Source organism: Anguilla anguilla, chromosome 8 (genome assembly GCF_013347855.1).
Source record: "Anguilla anguilla isolate fAngAng1 chromosome 8, fAngAng1.pri, whole genome shotgun sequence".
NCBI lineage: Eukaryota > Metazoa > Chordata > Actinopteri > Anguilliformes > Anguillidae > Anguilla > Anguilla anguilla.
Genome location: NC_049208.1, coordinates 24751875 through 24772422, shown reverse-complemented (window position 1 = coordinate 24772422; position 20548 = coordinate 24751875). Strand labels below are relative to the sequence as shown.

At 41.1% G+C, this 20548-nt stretch overlaps 1 protein-coding gene across 5 annotated transcripts in view; it reads right to left on the bottom strand.

Annotated features, from left to right (window-relative positions):
* The window catches only part of arpp21 (cAMP-regulated phosphoprotein, 21), a 74450-nt gene that overhangs the window by 28299 nt on the left and 25603 nt on the right, over positions 1-20548 (bottom strand). For 4 of the 5 annotated variants that reach the window (XM_035429136.1, XM_035429135.1, XM_035429133.1 and 1 more), the window contains 8 exons: positions 18754-18837; positions 14695-14833; positions 13313-13391; positions 10659-10718; positions 10226-10366; positions 8014-8122; positions 2924-3025; positions 86-123 (listed from right to left, as the gene is read on the bottom strand). In XM_035429136.1, coding sequence (XP_035285027.1) covers positions 86-123; positions 2924-3025; positions 8014-8122; positions 10226-10366; positions 10659-10718; positions 13313-13391; positions 14695-14833; positions 18754-18837 — 752 coding nt within the window. The remainder of the gene's footprint in view (positions 1-85; positions 124-2923; positions 3026-8013; positions 8123-10225; positions 10367-10658; positions 10719-13312; positions 13392-14694; positions 14834-18753; positions 18838-20548) is intronic. The other variant, XM_035429137.1, reaches the window with a different exon arrangement.

The following is a 20548-nucleotide window of genomic DNA, read 5'->3' as shown; positions in this document are numbered from 1 at the left end:
GCTTTCTTTTTGAATGTTAATTTTCTTCAACAGGCATTATCATACATCATAATATTATATTCATATTAAAAAAACACAGATTTACCTTGTTTCAATGTAAACGTTTTCTTGGGAACAGAATGACTGAAAAACAAACAAACAAAAAAATACTGTTGAAATGCTATTTTTCAGGTCCCTTATAAAAGGTATGAAAAATAGTTGCATGGCTATGTTAAACAAGGGGGGCTGAGTATAAATACTTAGGGAACAACAAGCAGGTATTTATTGATACAGACTCTTTTTTGAGGGTCTGTTACATTTTTGGTCATTATGAATTCAAAATCCGCAAGCACGCTTAATTATATGCTGCGGATTGCATAAAAGGTTTTGTTTTTTAAATGTATACATTTATACATTCATTTAAATGTAATGTATAAAGACTGGCACTGATCATCAAAACTCATCATTAAATGACCAATCAAGACGAGGATAAGAGAATAAAACAGCTGTGAAATGTGGCGCTGGAGACAATGAGGACAGAGAAATGACTGTACACAGCAAAAGCTAAATAAAAACGCGAGCCTTTTCTTACTCATAAAAAAAAAAAAAACAACAGAAGACTGATAATAATAATGAGGAATTCACACGTTCAACAGCACAATATAATTAGACACTTTTGCATTTGTGTTCACTCGTTCTTTTGAAAAAAAAAAAAAAAACGCCGGCAAGGCTTCGCCTCACACTGTGGCTGCTTTCATTAAGACAGAAACGAGTACGACAAAAAAAAAACAAAAAAAAAAACGCTTTTATATTCCGTCTCACTTTTAATGCGCTTTGCGCTTTGCTCCCAGCTCAGCCACTGTTCCCTGAATTCTAAATCCTTAACGTTTAATTGAAATGGTACAATATCCCCTTTTTTCCAGTTCAGCTGATACAACTAAAACTATAATTCACCAGATGAACAGACATCGCAAATTGCCTCCTGTCAGCGCTCGCATCCAAATGGGATGTCCTCGCCTGCTCGGCAGTGGGAAATATAATCTCGGCACACATAACCAGGAAGAAAATACAGCTGTCTGATCATTTTTTGTCATAATTTAAATCTCGCATAACGAGACTCGCCGTCTTAGCATTGCATACTAATTTAAAACTTAACACAGGCAAAGTCTTAAATCACTCCCCTGCATATTTATGACAAACATGATTTGAGCTTATTCCCAGACCATAATGTGCCTTATCAATGCCAAAGTCTGTACAGAATTAAAATAGCAATATCAGAGCTGGAGGTTAATAAATAGTGAGACTAGCTTGCCTCAGCTGTTTCTCCATGCTTCTCTAGAAGGGATAATTTGGGCTGAGGGTATTTTTGGCTGAAATACAGTTTAAGGTGTAACACTGTGACCTCGCCTTGACCCTCTGCATCTGTTCTGCCCTGTCTACGGCTCGCAAAAACACTCTGTAAGAGTCACAGCAGCTCATGCCTAATTGACTTCTTTTCCATTCTGTCTCACTCCCCTTTTCAATTTCGTCCTGAAACCTCGAGCAAATCTTTACACTGGAGGTAACTCGGGGATCCACCTCAATCAAATGGTCCTGGTGGGCGGAACATCCCACCACCCTGCCTGAGTGCTGCTCTGGGATTCGCTGTCCAGACCGTTCATCAAAAACATTGCATTGTAATAGATTCACTTCTAAGATGGTGGATTGTGGTTCACCACTGTCAGCTTAAAATGGTGGCCTGAATAATGGGAATTCAAACTTTGAACTGACCGAAATGTCAAAATAAACTGGATAATTTACAATTGTTCACCAAATTATGTGAGTTTACTTGAAAGGATAACTAGAAATAAAATGGTGAAAATTGGCCAGAAAACTGGATTTACAATAAGAAACAAGTACAGTAGGAAACACAAAACAAAACATTTAAGCAGTGGCACAAACTACATCATGAGCACTCATCTCCATCACATACCACATATATACCACAAGCTGTTTATAGAAACAGCCAACATACAGAACTACTTTGGATGGCTCCTGAACCTTAAATGAGGACCAGTCACAATAAATCAAGTTTAAAATGAGAATATAAGGTATAAAAAGCCAATAACATTTCCCTGGTATCATACAAAGGCTTGGGATATCTATACATAACAGATAGAAGAATATGGGTACAGTAATTCGGCCTTTCAGCTGATCGCAAGAGCGAGTGAGCCAACATCTGAGCAACATCACAATTCATGCAGTTGTAATCAGGTCATGCAGTTGTACCAGGATTGTTTGGTTAAAAGCATCCACTTAAAATGGCAGTACTAATCTCAGGGAACCACATTCCATATTGAGAGACAGATAACACAAGGTACCAAGAATAACGTTAATAACATTAAAACCATATTAATGGCTTTTTAAATCCAATTTCCTCAATTCAAAACCCTTTCAGGCTGCGCCACAGGGTCCTGAGAGGGGTAGAGTATCAACGCACCCTACAACACCCACATTACTTGGCATCCAATTAAGCAGGGGCAAAGACTAAGGATCAATGGACCCTGGAACCAGAGGGTTTGAGAACACATTCAACAAGTATGCTTGCAAACCCACACGAGAAAGGTTTTCAAAGGAAGAGCCTTTCTGATTTGCAGAAAGTCACTGCATTTGCATAACTAGAAATACCGCCAGAAAAAGTATAGCTTCAGACAAACGAACAGCCATTTAGATATACTTCAAGCTCCATGACAAGAAAAGCAGGGAAGCATCATTACTTCATTAATCCTCGGTAACTGATAACTGGTCAAATCTGTGCATGATTTTAAAATCATTTTTTAAGTGGCAATTAATCCCAGATATGGAAAATTGTGCATAGCAATTTTTTTCCCTGTCTCACTTCTTACACTTCCCTGCTCTCATTAATATCAGTGCCATTCAGAAATAAGTCGATGGTTTCACTTACATCTTGGGCAAAAATTCTGTCCCTCACTCTCTGATACTCCTCTTCCCTCTCTTCTATGGACTTACTCCTCCTGTCTTCTCTAAATGGGTGAATCCTATGTAGCTGCATGGTCAGAAATGCATACAGGTTATGCAACAGCCACAGATTCGTAAAACAAAATGAGAAAATAAAACAAAAAATCCCAATAATAATGGTCACAATAAAATTGTAACAATGCGTCAGTAACAGAGAGCGGTGAAAGAGATTTATTAAAGCAATACAAAAATGGAGGTTGATGGATGTGCTGAATGATTTCGAGCGCAAGCAGCTACAGCCCATGGGAAAGCTCTGTTTCTATGTCAGGCACTATGGAGGACACGCCCCCACACACAGTTCATTAAAGGACCAAGTAAAGGTTAAATACACCCACCATCATTTTTAAAATGTCTTAACCAAAAATTTGGGCAGACATTTTAAAAACAGAAATATAAATGTTAAAACTTAACTCGGATACCATGGTGACAACAGGCAAGTCAAAAATAAATAAATAAATAAATAAATAAATAAAATACAACAGCAAAGAAGGACAACAATGGAGGCTCCACTAACAGTTGACTTGGAGCAGAGCACAGGCCATTTATCTTATGCTGTCAGATGGTCTCTATCATTATCTCAGTGTGCTGCCATTTTGTAAAGCACAGCCTTTCTCTTCTCTGACTCCTGTGGTGCGAGTGGCCTGTCGTTCTCACTACGCCATTTGCTGTGCTGCAAACGATTCCTCCTTTTTTGACAAATTTCGTGTCCTAGCAACACTCTTTTTCGCAACCTTTCATGGTTTTTTCCCCCATCCTTTTCCTCTTCATCAACAACTTTCCGCAGCCTTTGGTTTTTAGTCATGGCCGCTGAGAATGATATGTTTCTTATAAGCACTGTTACACTGTATATGCCTAACCTTGAACTGTGGCGTTGTTTCTTATTAACGTATAGATTTTTTACCCCTCCCCCTCTGGATGAATGCAAGATTTTATTCTATGAACGCACAGTAAATCCTTTGGGCACTGTAATGATCTGATATATTTTAATTAGGTTTTCTTATTTCATTATTGCTTTCTTATCTCTTTATCGTAACCCATTACATGTCACCAGTAGGATACTTGTCACTTGTAAACCACTCAGGATAATACATTAGCTGAGAATTATGATTATCAAGGAAAAATGTTTTACATTAACTTTCTATTCTGCACTGACTTGTACATTAGCCATAAGAGCTATTAGACATTTTAATTACACACAGTATTCAATGCTTAAGTGAATCAAGTAGATTGTAATTAGTATCCATGGCTCATTTTGTGTGTTCACGTCCAAATTCGCTGGAGTCCACACACCCCAGCTGAGCATGTACAGCTAGTCTGGTCCTCATTTGAAAGAATAATCTAACTTTTCACCAAGCTATGTTTTTTTTATAGCAGCCATACCACCAGTCATGTCACCATGTGCCTGGCTTCTTCCAAATGGTTGAAGCTACGCAGGTGGATGTTGGTTAGTGCTTGGGAGGGAGACCTCCTGGGAAAACTAAGTTGGTGCTGGTGGGCCTGTAGGGGGTGATCCACCCTCAGGTCAAATAAACCCCAGTGCAGCGATACAGGGTGACTGTGCTGTAATGGGGGTGCTGTAGGAGATGCTGTCTTTCGGATGAGGCGTTAAACCGCGGTCCTGGGTCTCCGTGGTCGTTAAAGATTCAGTGACACTCTTTGCAAAGAGTACTGTGGTGTCCTGGTTAAATTCCTAACCTGGCTCTCTCAGCCTGTCACCTAATTATTCCCCAGTTTAATTGACTAAAAAACCGTTCTCTCTCCACAATGCAGCTGATGTGTGGGGAGTTTTCTGGCACAAAAAAGCTGCCGTGCATCACCCTGGCGGGTGTTACACGTTGGGGCTAAATGAGCAGAGTTTCCCCTCGTCACTGTAGAGCCCTTTGAGTGGCTGACTGGTGAGAAAAGCACTGTATAAATACAAGGAATGATGATTATTATTATTATTATTATTATTAATAATAATAATAATAATAATAATTATTATTATTATTATTATTATTATTATTATTATTATTATTATTATTATATTTCTACATCCTGTCCTATGTACAACCAATAAAAATGAAACCATGTTAGCATGCTGAAATGAAGAGCAGAATTCACTGCAGAACATATAGATCTACATGACACATAAACTCCCCCTTCCCTTTCACATTTTAGAGAGTGTCCTGGTCAGGCACTTTACACACTTTTTTAATGAATGGAAAACTGAAGGAAAATGCATGGGCTGGACAGATCTTAGGAATTCTGGGCTATACTGCAGCTGGAACCCTAAACCCTAATCCAATCCAGTCATTTTGAGAAACAGGATTTTCAGCTGCAGATGCATCATAAGAATGCATCTGTTTGAATGTGCAATTGTGAAAAGTATGCATTTATTGAAATGTTACACGTGTATAATTATGACTACTATATACAAGGTAAATTAGCAGTAATCTAAAGAGTAATACTGTGTTTACAAAGGCATAAAAATGTACATAATGTTAATGAAAAATGCACCTGAAATATTTTTTTAACTAAAAAAGATGCAAGACATAATTTTTTACATTTTGCTATGACAGTTTTTCAGAGAGCCATGCACTGTAAAACAAAACAAAAAAAGCAACTACAGCATCTATTTGCACGAAGGCAACAGTAAGTAATATTGATGGTGAAATCAACGTGTAATAAATTATAATAAGATACAAAGAAAGCATATTTATTACTGCTGCTCCTCATTATTTTCGGATCAATATTTGAGTCTAGCAATAACAAAAAATAAATAAATAAATAAATAAATCAGACGCATCTATTTGCGCATTAAAAGGCATGCCAGACCACACACAGAGGCCCATTCAGTGGATGGTTTCATATTCTGTAGTTTCCCCATGGGTTTCTGTCTTAGCAATTATGGAAAATCTCTAGTTTAGCTTGCACAAATAGATGGCAAAATAAATAAACAACCCTAATATTCCTTTCTGATTCACCGGCAATGTAATGATTTTGCCCAATTATTGTTAATTCCGCAGCAAAACCAAACACACATCCACCACTCCCCTGCAAACAGACGCTCATCATGTTGCCTGTGGCCCAGTTTAAGTTGCACAGATGAAAAATCAATAAAACATCAGATATTTAGAGCAGCATAAGTGCTGAATAATTAATAACAGTAAAGGATGTTGTTTCTAAGACAGAGTTTTGTGTTCCTGACATAGTTTTTTGCATATTTGGTTGTTCCACTTTCTCAATCCGAGACTGACAGTGACAAAGATGAACTGCAACACGAACACGAACACACACACACACACACACACACACACACGCACACACACACACACACACATTTGGTTGTTCCACTTTCTCAATCCAAGACTGACAGTGACAAAAATGAACTGCAACACGCACACACACGCACATGCGCACACACACACACGCATGCGTACACACACACACACACACACGCACGCACACACACACGGACTCTGAAAGAAATGGAAAGGCTACAGAGGGAGAAAAAAAACCAAATCATTCAGGCTGAGCTGTTAAGAGCCACCAGGAGGTGGGCGGAGTCTGGTCCCACACACAAGCTGTCAGCCTCCCCCCCCCCCCCCCCCCGTCTGCAGAGTGTGACACGGAGGCTCGCTGGCCTCGCTCCGCCTCGCCGCGGCTCAGCCAGGATCTGGGCTGCGGGTGCCAAGCGCGCTGGCGAAGGACGCTCCGCCAGCTCATTGTCATGTCCCGCAGCCTCCCGGGGGCCTCACAAAGAATCCCTACCTGTGCCGCCACGTGCGTCTCCTCATTACCGCCAGGCAGCGAGGGCCCGGCCGCGCCCGCCCGCCCGCCCCAGTCCAGAGGAGGGGGGGGGAGGGGGGGGGGGGTAACAGCTGCCAGCTCGTCCCTCACAGCCTACGCGCGATGACTAAACGCGTACGTCTGTTGACATGTCAGCCTGCGCTGCCGTCGCTGCGCACGCTGCATCAAAGAGAGGCACGCCGCTCCCCTCTAGCTAGCGCGCCGCGGGGGTGAGCTACGGCAGGAAATTATACATCATGGAGGGAAGCAGTCCTCCACAGACCTACACAGGCGGCAGGCTGCATATATCTCATGCGGCGACATCTCCCTAACATTTATGTCACGTTTAAAGGGCGGATTTAACTTGCTGTGCTGACAGTTTGTACAGGCTTAGTTTCTGTAATGGTTAAATCATGCTCATCAGAATTTAAGTATTGTGTAGTTTGCATTGCCTTGCCATTAACACAATTTGTTCGATTGCGATCATGTCACTGAATGTAATTCTTGCAGATTGATTAAGCACACAGATGAACACAGCAATTATATGCACACGGCAACCAAGGAAAATAGATAATTATGGAATATATACAAATATGCTAATCAAGCAGCAATCTGAGTGCCATCAGTGATAACTGCATTAAATTCAGAATCTGAAATATGAAGTCAAAATGAGAAACGCAGTTTGACACAATTGGTGGGTATATTTTTTATGTGAATGTGTTGGAAAAGTTTTTCTATTAAACCTTGGCAAGAGAGATATATCACATCCTGAGGGATAAGGAGATTTGTGGATTTAGAAAATTTTGATCATCGAATACTCTGGTATTCAAGAACATTCAAATAATTAAAACCTGTTTTTTTCCTCCCCTGAAATGGCATGACACGTTCTTTCTGTGCAAATAATGACTCAATGAATTATCACACACTTTTGGGCAGGAAAAGTAATGACACCAATTAATTATCTGTTATTTTATGCAGGGTCTTGGGTTCCTTCATGAATATTGATGTGAAGAATAAAGCTCCATATTTTTCTTCATTACTTTTGGAAATGAACAAGTGTTTGAATACTTATCTAAGTAATGGATCAGTGATCCGACGGTCAAACACTCAAAAGATCGAAGCATTCCTTGTCATCCCTATCATTGGGTGACGCAAGTCGCTGACACCTCATCCTTCCTTCTGATGAGCGACAACACATGACAGATGATGGGACAGCCTGTGGGAGGGGTGCAGGCAGACAGGTACCTGATTGTCTTCCTTGTCAATACTGGAGTTGTCCCGCTTCAGGATGAACCTCTTCTGGGACTCCTCTGAATTTTCGTCCTTAATGTGCTCTCCAAAGCGCTGCTCCGGTCTGCAAAAACAGAGCAAAGCATGCTAAGTCAAGCTGACAGGTAGGGTGCTCTTGAAAACAGGTACGCATTTTAATGCGCGCTACACTGCTTTCAACAACATCCTTCCCATATCGGTGAATATATGCATCGTTTTAAAAAGGATCAATTACTGCCATTTTACTAATGTAACCGCATGCAGCACATCGGGGATAAATAACTCAGTTAATGTCTACCGATAACAACCAGTTTAAATCTAATTAATAGGTTTAAAAAAGGCTGAGGAGAAAATGATAAATTCCACTCATCATCCATGATTCTCTTTGATAAAATGCTCTTTAGCCAGGCTAATGATGTATTTTGGGACTTCGTGAAGCATGTAAACTACAAAGTGCTCATTCCTTTACAGTGCTTTTCATGTCACCAGAGCTGTTAACATTACCGTAACAAAATTCCTTTCACATTTCCCTTCTCCACCATTATCTGCCTGGATAATAAATCAGAACAAAGCAGCGTGTGCATCCAATAAGGCTTGCTGTTCATGCCTGTACTGTATGACAATTTCACATTTCTACAATAATAAACAATAGCATTAAACACTTTTTTTTACGGTTATCGTTTTAAAGAAGCAGTTGGAAAACGCATTTTTCTTTATGCTTAATACCACTGAAGTATTATGCTGTAGTCACAAGGCGTGACATCAGACAGACCAAACGCGACTTCTCCCAAATAAACACTACGTCACAGTGAGCGCTGTGCATTGAGCCACCAGAGAAGGGCTGGGTGCTGAGAATGAGAGATAGCAGACTGAGGATGAGCAAAATTTAACTCATTCAGCATTGGAGTGCAAGTACCTGGGTAGACGTATTAAATAACACAGGGTGAAACAGAAGATAGCAGACTGGTCAAAAGTGTGTGCATGTTTGCTTCTACGCAAGCACGCTGATGTGTGCGTGCACGTGTGTGTGTGTGTGTGTGCGTGTGCGTGCGTGCGTGCGTGTGCGTGTGCATGTGTGTGTGCGTGTGTGTGTGTGTGCACGTGTGTGTGTGTGTTTCTACATAATCACGCTTCCATTCAAGCTAAGGAGCAAAAGAACACAATAAATTCCCCTGCTGATGTCAGGTGCATAAAAATTGCAGACGATATCTCCTTCCCCGGCTGTCTAATCTGATGACTTCTGAAGCAGTTCTTCAGGGAAAAATGTGGCAGACATTTTCTTTAAGCATTTACCACACAGCAGCTGTGTGTCTGACAGCTCCAAACTGAAACGGACAGTGTAAAAATCAGCAATGCGTTACAGTTGATTTGATATTTCAATATTTTCAATGGCTCCCGGATCGATTGTTTGAATAATCAGGCTGGCTTTCCCCCGTGCCCCCAGCGTGAAACACCAGCTCATCCCGTTTGAATAATGACTTGCCACAAAGAGACCTCCTTCATAAATATTTACAAGAAAAGACTAAACTCTTGGGTTTAACTCAATTCTTTTGTTATTAAACAAGAATTTGAATACTGATGGTGTAATAGATTAGCGAGCTCCTGTTGGAATATTGAAATATTCTGTGTCAGTAGCAGCCATTATCCAGCACAGTTCTGTTTCTCTGGCTCAGAAGGAGCACCTCATAGGCAGCAGGTCAGAATCAAGACATAACCCTCCATCTTTATGTATTTGTACTTAAAGAGCCTACATTATACACATTATCTATTTATAGATATTTTATACAAGCCACCGCATTCAGATTAGGTGGCGAAGGTTACCACAGCAATACCTGACGCAGGATTCAAACCTGCAGCCCATTCCCTAAAACATTACCCCCCGCTCAAAGCCCAAACCTGATTTTATTCAATATTTTATAAAACTACATACATAATAGATCCACGCCTAATGTTTTTTTAATAAAGATGGGACGAAAAGCTTCAAACATTCTGGATTGCAGCCTTCTTCAGTGAATGCTGTATCCGGTCGGAAACTCCAAAGCATCACCACAGGCGTACAAGTCAAACAGAGGGGAACTGCCAGACAGTATTGCTGAACTAACGACATAAAATCGATAAGATTTCTTTTTTTTATTATTTAATAAGAGATGAGGAAAAAATGGCAGCAAAAAAAAACAAAAGTGCTCACATTCTGGTATTGCTGGTTTTGTTGATGATCACGGACTTCCCAGTCTGATCTACGTTGTGCTCCATGCCGAAGTATGCAGCGACCCGGTGCACCAACATCCTGTGGTAGGATGACATCTGGGGGAACTTCTTATAGGGGCTACTGCAAGCGAGGAGAGAGCAGGCGCAGGCGTAAGAGCAATGAGAAAAACAGCGTCACGTCACAGGGTCTGACAGAATGACATCACGGGGTCTCTGCACACACTCAGTGCTCCGCTGTCAAACACAAGCCTTATATTAAAACCCAGTTTAAGTGTTACAATGGATTTATCTCAGAAGGGTCATGAAATGCAAAGCTACCAATATGAGTGTGAGTGTGTGTGCGTGTGTGTGTGTGCGCATTTTTAAAACATAAAAGCATCCAAATCTGAGGAGAAGGAACAGCATTCTCATACTTATCATCCGCGATGAAGGAGATAATCTCCTGTTCCAGTTTCAGCAGCATCATTCTGTCCCTGCAACACAAGCCAATAAAAACAGCACCATTGAGCCAGCAGTCTGGAGAAATGCAGCACCAGATGAAGCTGGTTAATGCCACGGCTCCTGCGCAGAGTGAATTATTCATATTAACCAGCTGTGATCCACACGACCGCATCCCATCCTCCTTAGGGAGCAAAGGTCTGCTTTTTTCTTTCAAGTCACGACAATAAATAATGTGTCACATTAAGCAGCTCTGCACTTTCAAAACAGTACACAGTCATTTTAAATTTCATCAGTGCACGTGGTCGAATACACCAAAAGCGAGCTGTCCAAAATGCATCCATTTGATTCAAAAGGTATGATTGGTTCACAGGGCAGAAGACCTAAGTTCTACAGCAAAAGGAACCAATCACACTCTTGATTTAAGTGATGTGTGCTTATTTGGGCTCTGTTTTTTTTAAAAAGCACAGTCTGTAGAGAGCAACAGTGATTCTTATATCACTATGGTACAGAACAGAGGAAGGTAACTATTTTAAGAGATCTACTCAATAGTGGAAATTATTTTTTTCCACCAAATGCTGCTCTTCATTGCTGATGTCAGCTGTGATGTTGTAATGGCCCTGATACAGTTCAGGGCTGTGCTGATCCAGGTAGGCCATCTCAGATAAGCAGAGACACAAAGGCCAAGTCATCAGAGCTAAATGGAAGCTGATAGATAAATAAATGGATAGTTCAATATGACCATGGAGCAAGAGACAACATGGCTTCCGTAAGCGTGACAAGCCCCATATAATCCACACCAGCACATAACCACAGCAGAACCCTAGAATGCTGTCGCATTCGAGTTTAAACTACCAATTATATAATCATACTTTAAAATGCCAAACATTCCTCTCACTGCCAATAATCAATCCCAAAGTAATTAGATTTACTCTATCAATGTCCACATAATCATTTACATATGAAAGACTGACTGCTGTTTCGTAGAGATGACAGTTTTCAGGTATTAGTACAAGCATCGGCAATGTGAAAGAGAGGACAATAAATTACACGCAATGTTATTTTAAAGAAATACTAAATAATATCAGGCAGATGCTTAAATATTAGCATTCTTTTCTGCACTGAGTAACATTGTGCTTTTTTGTGTTTCTTCTGGGAGGATGAGAGTGAGATTAAACAGACAGAATAAGAGAGAGAAAGTGAGGGAGAGAGAGAAAGAGAGAATTTACTGGGATCTTGCAAGCTTAATTAAATCCTGCAATGTTTGCTGGAGTCATTAAAAATGTACAAGTAAAGCTTTTAAAAGGGAATTAAGAGGCAGACCCCAGTGGAGTGCAAGGTTGGGAAGAATATTTATTAACAAACAGACATCATTTGTAATTACTGGATGATTTTTGGCTCTAAATTTGATCTAATTTCTTCCCTAAGTGCAAGTGCTTCTTTGAAAATGTATACTATCTGTTATAAATGTTATCTGTTATTCAAATTATTTTTTTCAAATTCAACACACAAAGGCAATGGGAATATATCTAGTAGCTGAGTAGTCGCAGATAACAGGGAAAGAGATTTTAAAAAAAATAAAAAATACAACAGGCACTGTTCAAATGTCATGACTTTGATGGATCCCTTTATTCATAGCGATGGGATAAGGAAAATCTTCACAAAACCAGAAAAAGGTGAAGCAATCGGTGACTCACCGGATTGGTACCAATCATTTTGTACCTGCTGTGAACATTAAGCTCTTGATTTGTTCCAATAGGTCAGTGATTGACGGAAGAGCATAATTTACTGTGGGATAGGAGCATTTGTCAATTTTGCTACAGTTTGACATGTTATTCCAATCGTTTCCCACCACTATGTATGAAATATATTAATTAACTTAATAAATTAACATTAAAAAGCACTTTGATGTCTTCCTTTTTTCAGTTTTCTGTGATTTTTAACAACTTTGCCGTGACTGCTTCCATGACTTATTTTCCATGACATACACCCAGCATTACTGATAACTAATCTGTAGTATTTTGCCGTTACAATTCACCAGGAATTTTCATTCCACAGCTGTTCTTTTGAAAAGTTTATTCCAGGAGAGCATGCCCCCCCGACCCCCTAGAAGGTTTCATTTCTCTGTGCATTTCAACGGCCACAATATTCAAACTAAAGTAACGCCCTTGGATTGACAGCTCACTGTAGCCGTACCCTTGAATGGGGTTCACGTGACCCTAATCGCCCGTAATGACTTATTAATGCTATTTTGCCATCTAGTGGCAAAATGAAGGTATTGTCTTTCATTATGAGGGAGTCACTCAGCCAATGATTTAGCAGTACCATTAGGGATTCTTCACAACCAGACATAATTTGCCATGAAACTGCACTCAATTACATACTACTACTAATATGGCATGCAACGTTTATCAAGTACAGCAAGTGCATACAGAGAACATGCACACCCGTGTTAATTAACAGCAAAGACAGTTGCAGTAGATGCATACAGCACACCTAATCATATAACAGCACAGATACTTACAAGCACATACACAAAGCACATGTAACCATGACACACAAAGAGCACACACACACATATATATATACACATATGATAATCGTACAATACATACAAACAATGGCTCACCTGGGGTTATTCTGTAAGGTATTGACTAAGAACTCGTGCAAGTCAATGCCCGTGGAGTCTGTGTATTCCTGGCTGTGATCTGAAACAGAAAGAGTCCAAAATGCAGTAAGCAGCAGAAACACTAGCGTGGACTAAAAACCATCTGTTTCATTTCTTGTGACAGTCTCACCTCTCTGACTCCGAGGAAAGGCCATTCGCATCAATACCCAATGTTTGCTCGACAGAAAACATACGATTTTCCTGAAAGGTCATTTTAAAAAAGGAGTTTTGGCAGATCCAGGGCCTTTACAGAGACCTGAGTCGGCTGCCAACTGGACATGATGCGTCCTACTTCCACTGCGGCTGCGGCGGGGAAGCAATGCCGTTGACGGCAGCTTCAGGAAAACATAAAAAAGGTTTTGTGTCTGAGGCTGGCCTTTCAATCTGTCTGGAACAGGGCTGAGTGTGGGGGTCCATTGTTCGGACCAATGGCTAAAATCGGCACACAAAAGGCACAAAAGTCCCACAAGTGCCTGCTGCACAAAATTTGCAATCAAAATTTTACATCATATTGTGCACAATACTTTGTGTGAGCTTTTATTTCTCTGTACTGCCTGTTGTGGTCTCTCCCCCCCCCCCCCCACCCCGTCTCTCTCTCTCTCTGCCACTCTATGGCATAAGCACAGGCAGTACAGGCACCCCTGAAACCCGGTTTCTGCATTGCTTTAATTCTGTATTCATAAGCAGCCGGACAACAGGACGCGTGTACTAAATTTGCATTACCCCTAGGTATCTATGAAGGTGTTTAGAGGGCAAACTATTTTTTCCGCTGGAACTTTGCCGGAACAGGTTGACCACTGCGGCACTTCACAACCGCGCTAAGAAATGGCCGCGGTGTCAATGAAGCAGAGTGAAGCAGAGTGAAGCCGAGGCAATATTACCCGTCAGAGTCTATTAAGCGCTGCTGTTCTGATACACAAGACCATTTATATGTCCAGAGAATAAAAAGCAGCGGAAGCAATAAAGTCTTTTCTCTTCTAATTACACTCGGTGTACGCCCATTTAAAAGAGGCCCACCTCTGCTGGAAGTAATTGCTTGGGAAGTCTTAAATCATTAATCGGATAGAGGCGGGGTGTTGAGGCACAGGTAACCTGCTGATATTTGTGCAGGACATTGACTGTGCCAATGTGCCAGGTTACCAGCTGAGAGTACCGCTTCACCACCAATTCTGACTTTAGACACACGCAAAACAAATGGGTTCGCAAACGTCCTTATTCGTCTATGCATTGGAAAAACCTCTGAGTTACGAGACAATTACATTGCCGCTATTACTTTGGTCACTTCCTGCTGCCACTTTTGAGCATTTCTGCAGATGAAGTTAAAAAAAAAAAAAAAAACCCACCTTTTGACAGCATTCTTATTTTTGGTTTTTCATTTGGTTTCTCTGTCCCTTTGTTTTTGTCCTTCTCCGCTTCTTCTCGACTGGAACTGCTCTTTTCCTGGAGGCAAGGCAAGCTGGTCATTTGCAGCTGAATTGAACCCTGAAATATCAAGGACACAAAACAACAACGTGCAAAATTATGCACCAAAAAATACATACGTTCAGAACAAACAATTATCCTAACCACAGAAGGAGACTGAGATTAAGATATGCGTTTAGCTTTAGAAATCGGATGGTTATGATATCTAAATTGGGCCCACAACAGCAATTATTTAGTGATACATCATATTATGGTATTTATCACGTTGTACATAATATAAATATATATGTGTGATTTGTGAATTGTATTCATTTATACACAAATGTCAAATGAACAGTTCAGAAATCATACATATATATCTTTCATTTATAAATCACAAACATCATTAAAACTGTGTGCACATAAATGAGCTTTGAGGCTCTATCCAGCCCTCAGTTATCTTTATATGCTGCGTTACTATGGCATAAGGACATCCCATAAGGGCTAGGGCTAGCCTGTCCGGTCTCAGAAAGGAAGCTAACGGTGTAATGGTCTATCCATGGGCTCTTGCAACAGTTTTAGAGCAGCACTGGGTTACTGAATGTTAATATTTTACACCAGAGTTCCTTATAGTTACGTCTAGCATGATTTAATGTTTCACGTGTGTAAAGAAATTAAAATAACACTACTTCAGGTAGATAAATGCTACGCTGCACCATTCAAGCAAATTTCTTAATTTGATTGTGCAGTGTACAAATGTTGCTTCTCTTGTATTGGTATAGCATAATATTTTAATACATCATCTCAATTAGTAATATATCAGTAGCATGTTTTTTGTAACAGTAAATTATTTGTGGATATTAACACTAGGACACATCAATGGAATATAGACATTAATACTATATTTCTTTTAAGTTTGCATCAATAACTCGCTTTTCGTTTTAACCAGCCAAACCGATACATTTGTGATCTTCAATTTGCACAAACGCTGCAATCTTCCTGTATTACACTTATTCCATTTCCTACAATCTGGAAACAAGTTTGTTTCAGTTTGTTTCATGTGCTGCATTGTTTCTGCTAATGATCAAACATTTATAGGATATACTGAATGAAGTTAGTACAAAATTTGTGAACTGAGCACCAACTAAAGTCTCAGCTAATTATGCTTGATTGAGCTGTCAACTGAATGTCGATGTTCATTTGACATCTCTGCATTTAATCTGATATAAATTATTTTGTAAAAGAAATGTTGTGCTGAAGAAGAATTTATGGTAATATAACAATAAAGTGTATTTCTGCAACTTTTTAGTAAATGCCCTTTGAACACATTCAGGGTAGCGTTCTCCATTATGTGCAATTATTCATTTAATTGTGCCAGACACCATTTATCAACCAATTACTCTTAATCAATAAAGTTGAAATGTATTATTCATTTAAGGGGCTCGAATGAACACACATAACTTGCAGAAATGCCTTTAGTTGTTTCCTTCTCCATCTGTATCCAACATCAGTAACAAAGTACTAACACTAGAACCTGGTTAGGTGACATAAAAATCCAAATTAGTATTCAGTTGACAGTCTAGAGTCTAAATCTGACTAGTCTAGAGTTCAGCTGGAATGAAAGCCAGCATCAAGGTGGAGGAAAGTTTCACTATAATTTCATGATGTTAATTATTTAAGTGTAGTAAAATGATATGGAAATCAAAAATATATTGAAGAGCTAATTACATCTCACATAGCAGGGATTGGCAGGTTGGGTATAGATTTGGTGTGGATTAGCCTGGGGTTTGAATCAGAACCTATAGGTCTACAATATTGGCAAGATCAGTATTGCAGTGTGACTCCCAGTGGATTCTTCACCAAAAAAAAAAGAAAAGCCCCAGACATTTTCTGCACTCTGCAGCAAAGTTAAATCCATGGAGCTCTCGCCCGAGGCTGACATGAGGATGCTGAAATATGCAGAACCTCCGTTAGAAATTTGGCGGAACATTGTATTTCTCTTTCTGCCTGATCCGTCAAAGAGCTGCAGCCACGGTGAGATAACAGATAACGCTGAGGTGTGATTGACTGTTTGTTTCAGTTGAAAAGTCGTGCTAATATGGGGCCGGGGGGGGGGGGGGGGGTACGGGGTTGAGGATAAGAGGACGGAACGTCCTTTTGCAGAGAGGTACTGGAGTCCAGAACTGCTGACGTGCAATTTCGCCATTTTATAAACGCGTGGGGGATCGTTCACACAGACTAGCAGGGCCCATTTCAAGCAAATTGCTGGAAGCAAAAACAAGGACAATAGCAAAAATAACAATGTAAAAGAAGTGCAATTGTATAATTTATTCCTCTAAATGTTTCCCTAAAAGTTTGAGGCTGGTGTTGAGGTTGATGACTTTGTCACTTTTTTTGTTAAAAGACAAGCTCTAGAAATGAAAATACCCTGGAGGCAGGTACTTCCTTATTCCCCTTCCCAACAGGTGGATAAAAAATTAATATCTCTGCCGCCTTGCAGCTTTATTGAACGCTACAGCGATATGACAGGGATCTCAAAGAAGGGGAGCAGTGACATGACTTCAGTCTGGCTGCAAAGACCAAGGTCCTTATCATGCTTATCAGAATGAGACGAGGTAAAGCCCGATGTAGTAATGCCTGACCCTGGCTTTGTGACAGCCACCTAAGCTAAAGTTCACATGCTGTACTTACACAATGGAAATATTTCCCACTCTTTAATGGCAATATTAACCCTTTAAAGAGTAGGCTTTTGGAATGTTTTTTTTTTTTCAAGGTCAGTGTTCTAGAACTCAATTGCTTTCAATTACCTGTAGTGAGTGGTACATCAGCATTAAAAACATTCCTATTTTCTTGTGATCTTATACCTTAAAGGGCTAATTATGAAATGCTGCCATCCTCTTTATCACAGTGCTCTAAGTAAATATAAACAAATTCACAAAGGCAAACAACACTGCACATTTTATCTGCAGCCAATTAAACGTCTGTAACCATGAACATTATTATTAAGCATCCTCATCATTATCGTCATTGTCATGGCATTAATTCAGATGTGAACTCATTTATTCCAAGAGATTGTAGACACAGAAACTGTACTGCTATCAACAGAAACTGTGTAAAAAAATAAACATGATTAAAAGATAGCACAAAAAAGGGGGCGTCTAAAGCCAAGTAAAAACTCTGAGGGCAGTTCATTCTCTTGGCCTGTTTGGATCGATAGTGTGCGTCTGGCCAGTTTCTGGGCAAGCGTCTCCACTTGTGAGAAACAGAGACTTTAAGACACTCTGGCCTGCCTTTGTTAGGGTCACCTGCCAGTAATAAAATGACATGCAAACAGCCACTCTCTATTCAATAGCATCTGCTTAAGAGGTCATGCCTCTTTCTTGCCCATTCTGAATAACTCAAGCAATATTTTGATGAATCTCATCAAAAAATCATAGATTCACATGAGTTTTTGAAATTCCTATTTTCATTCCAATCGGCTTTTCAAGGTCATATCCCCAACTGCATCCTCAAAGGTTCTGAGCCCTCCTGACAGCAGCTCTGCAGTGAGTGTGCTGTAAAATTGTGAAACGACACATTTGTTTGCACACTGCAGTAACACCTCAAAATGTACTGAACTGACAGAGCCAGAATGGCAGCTCCACGTGTGTCCTCTCCCTATGCAAAAACACTGGGCTGACAGAGCCAGAATGGAGGCACCATGTGGTTCCTCTTCCTATTCAAACACACTGGGTCGGAATGGAGACGCCACATGTGTCCTCTCTTTGAGCGAACGCACTGGGCAGACAGAGCCGGAATGGAGGCGCCACATGTGTTCTCTATTTGTACAAAAACACTGGGCCAATGGGGCTGGACCCAGGTGTTGTGCTCTTTTGGCTTGTGCCTGGCCAGCCCCCAGCTTCCTCGCAGGTTAACGGTGGAGCCCTTGTCTGCCCTTGGCCATGCAGGCAGGTATCCTGCTCGATGGCCGTTGCATGATGGGAAGGGAGGGGGCCTCCTACCTGATCGTCCTCAGCACCATCTGTGGGTACAGGCAGGGAAGACTCTTCGCACACGGCCAGGCTGCGCACCAGCCTGCCTTTGGCCTGAAAGACACAGAGAACACAGTGTCATTTTCGCCTTCTTCATCCCACAGTTTCATAACACCAGGGCACCGATGACCTTTACATGGAAATAGGAGAGAAAGAGAGACAGGGGGAGGGAGGGAGGGAGGGAGGGAGGGAGGGACACTGAATCAGATTTTCAAACAGTATTTTGGCTCCACAGCAAAGCACTTGTCTTGCCTTGCATTCAGAACAGCTGCCTCAAACACATGCAGACGCGCAGAAAGGAGCGAGGCTGGCCTGGATAAAGCGTAGCCGGTTAAATATAGAGCAACTGCAGCCACAGAGGGAATCTGATAACAGGAACGCTTCTGCTCTGAATGTGCTCCGCACGCAGGACCTGCAGAGTGACACACCAGCTCTATTCTGGTAACACACCAGCGCGCAGAGAAATGCTTCACTAGTGATTTACCACGTTTATCACACCTCACACACACAGCCATTGAACTGCGCAAATTGAAAACAGCAATGAATGCACACACACCGCACACACACACACACACATTACTAAAGCGTACTGATGACTTTGATATCCCTAAGAGCCGAAACAGGATATTAGACCTCCTATCGTTTGTGTTAAGTGATTTTCACTATCTGTCCTCTACAGCCAGTCTATCACACCTGAAAATCCCTGACCATGAGCACTGTCCTACTTCAACAATTCAGATGGCATATCAAATTACCATATTGAGCTTACAAGCAATTTCCATTAGACCACAACATCTGTGTGAGTGTATGTGTGTGTGTGTGTATATTTGTATTTAAAAAAAACATATATATATATATATATGTGTGTGTGTGTATGTGTATGCATGTATTCATATGTAAATGTACTCATTTAAAATATGAAGCATATTCTGTACAATAATGTACACTTTCAAACATTCAACAGTACTTCCAGGAGATGGCATTTAACAAAGTGCTAATGACTCACTGCACACGAACATATTCCTTATAGTTTCTGATTTCATAATTTACCATACATTTCCATACATAATATTTCTCAAAGGTCTGCAATTCACATACTATGAATGTCCTTTCAAATATGTCTCTGACAAAGGTCAGTGTAGACGGGACTGAAAGCCACAGGAAGCTCTGGAGAGTCCCCCCGTCCCAGGACAGATCAAACGCATGGGATCCCCAGGCCCCTCCGGAATGTGAAAGTCGCTATGAGGAAGCCCCTGCTGTGCATATGAAAGGGGGGCTGAGACGTCTGCAGCACCCTAAAAAGAGCCTCGGGGCGCTGGGAGCCCTGACCCTGATTGGACGGCTGTGACCTTTCCGGTCCTTCGCCCTGCGTGTCCGTAGCCTTTTCCGCCAGCCTCGTTCTGACAATCACGGGTCGCCGCCGCCCCTCTCCTCCTCAGCCAGCGCTGCTTTGGTATTCAGGCCTTCTCTTCAGCTCACCTGGCAGGCTCGCCCCCCCTCCACCCGCCCCCACACGTCCCCCACCGCGTTTCCCAAAGTGCTGTCAGACAGAAGCGTCTGAGGAGCAGGAAACAAGATCTGGACGGCACCTCCAAAGGGAGGCGTGCAGGTGAATACGCCAAACTCCCGCACAGAACTCCGCCATTATGACACCTTTAAAAAACCTTCATACAGCACTGCATATGCTCTCAACAAAAGACAGCATTGTGATATTTGCTGTACATCTAGTTTGTTCAAGTAACGCTATGAAAACAGGCAACACTTC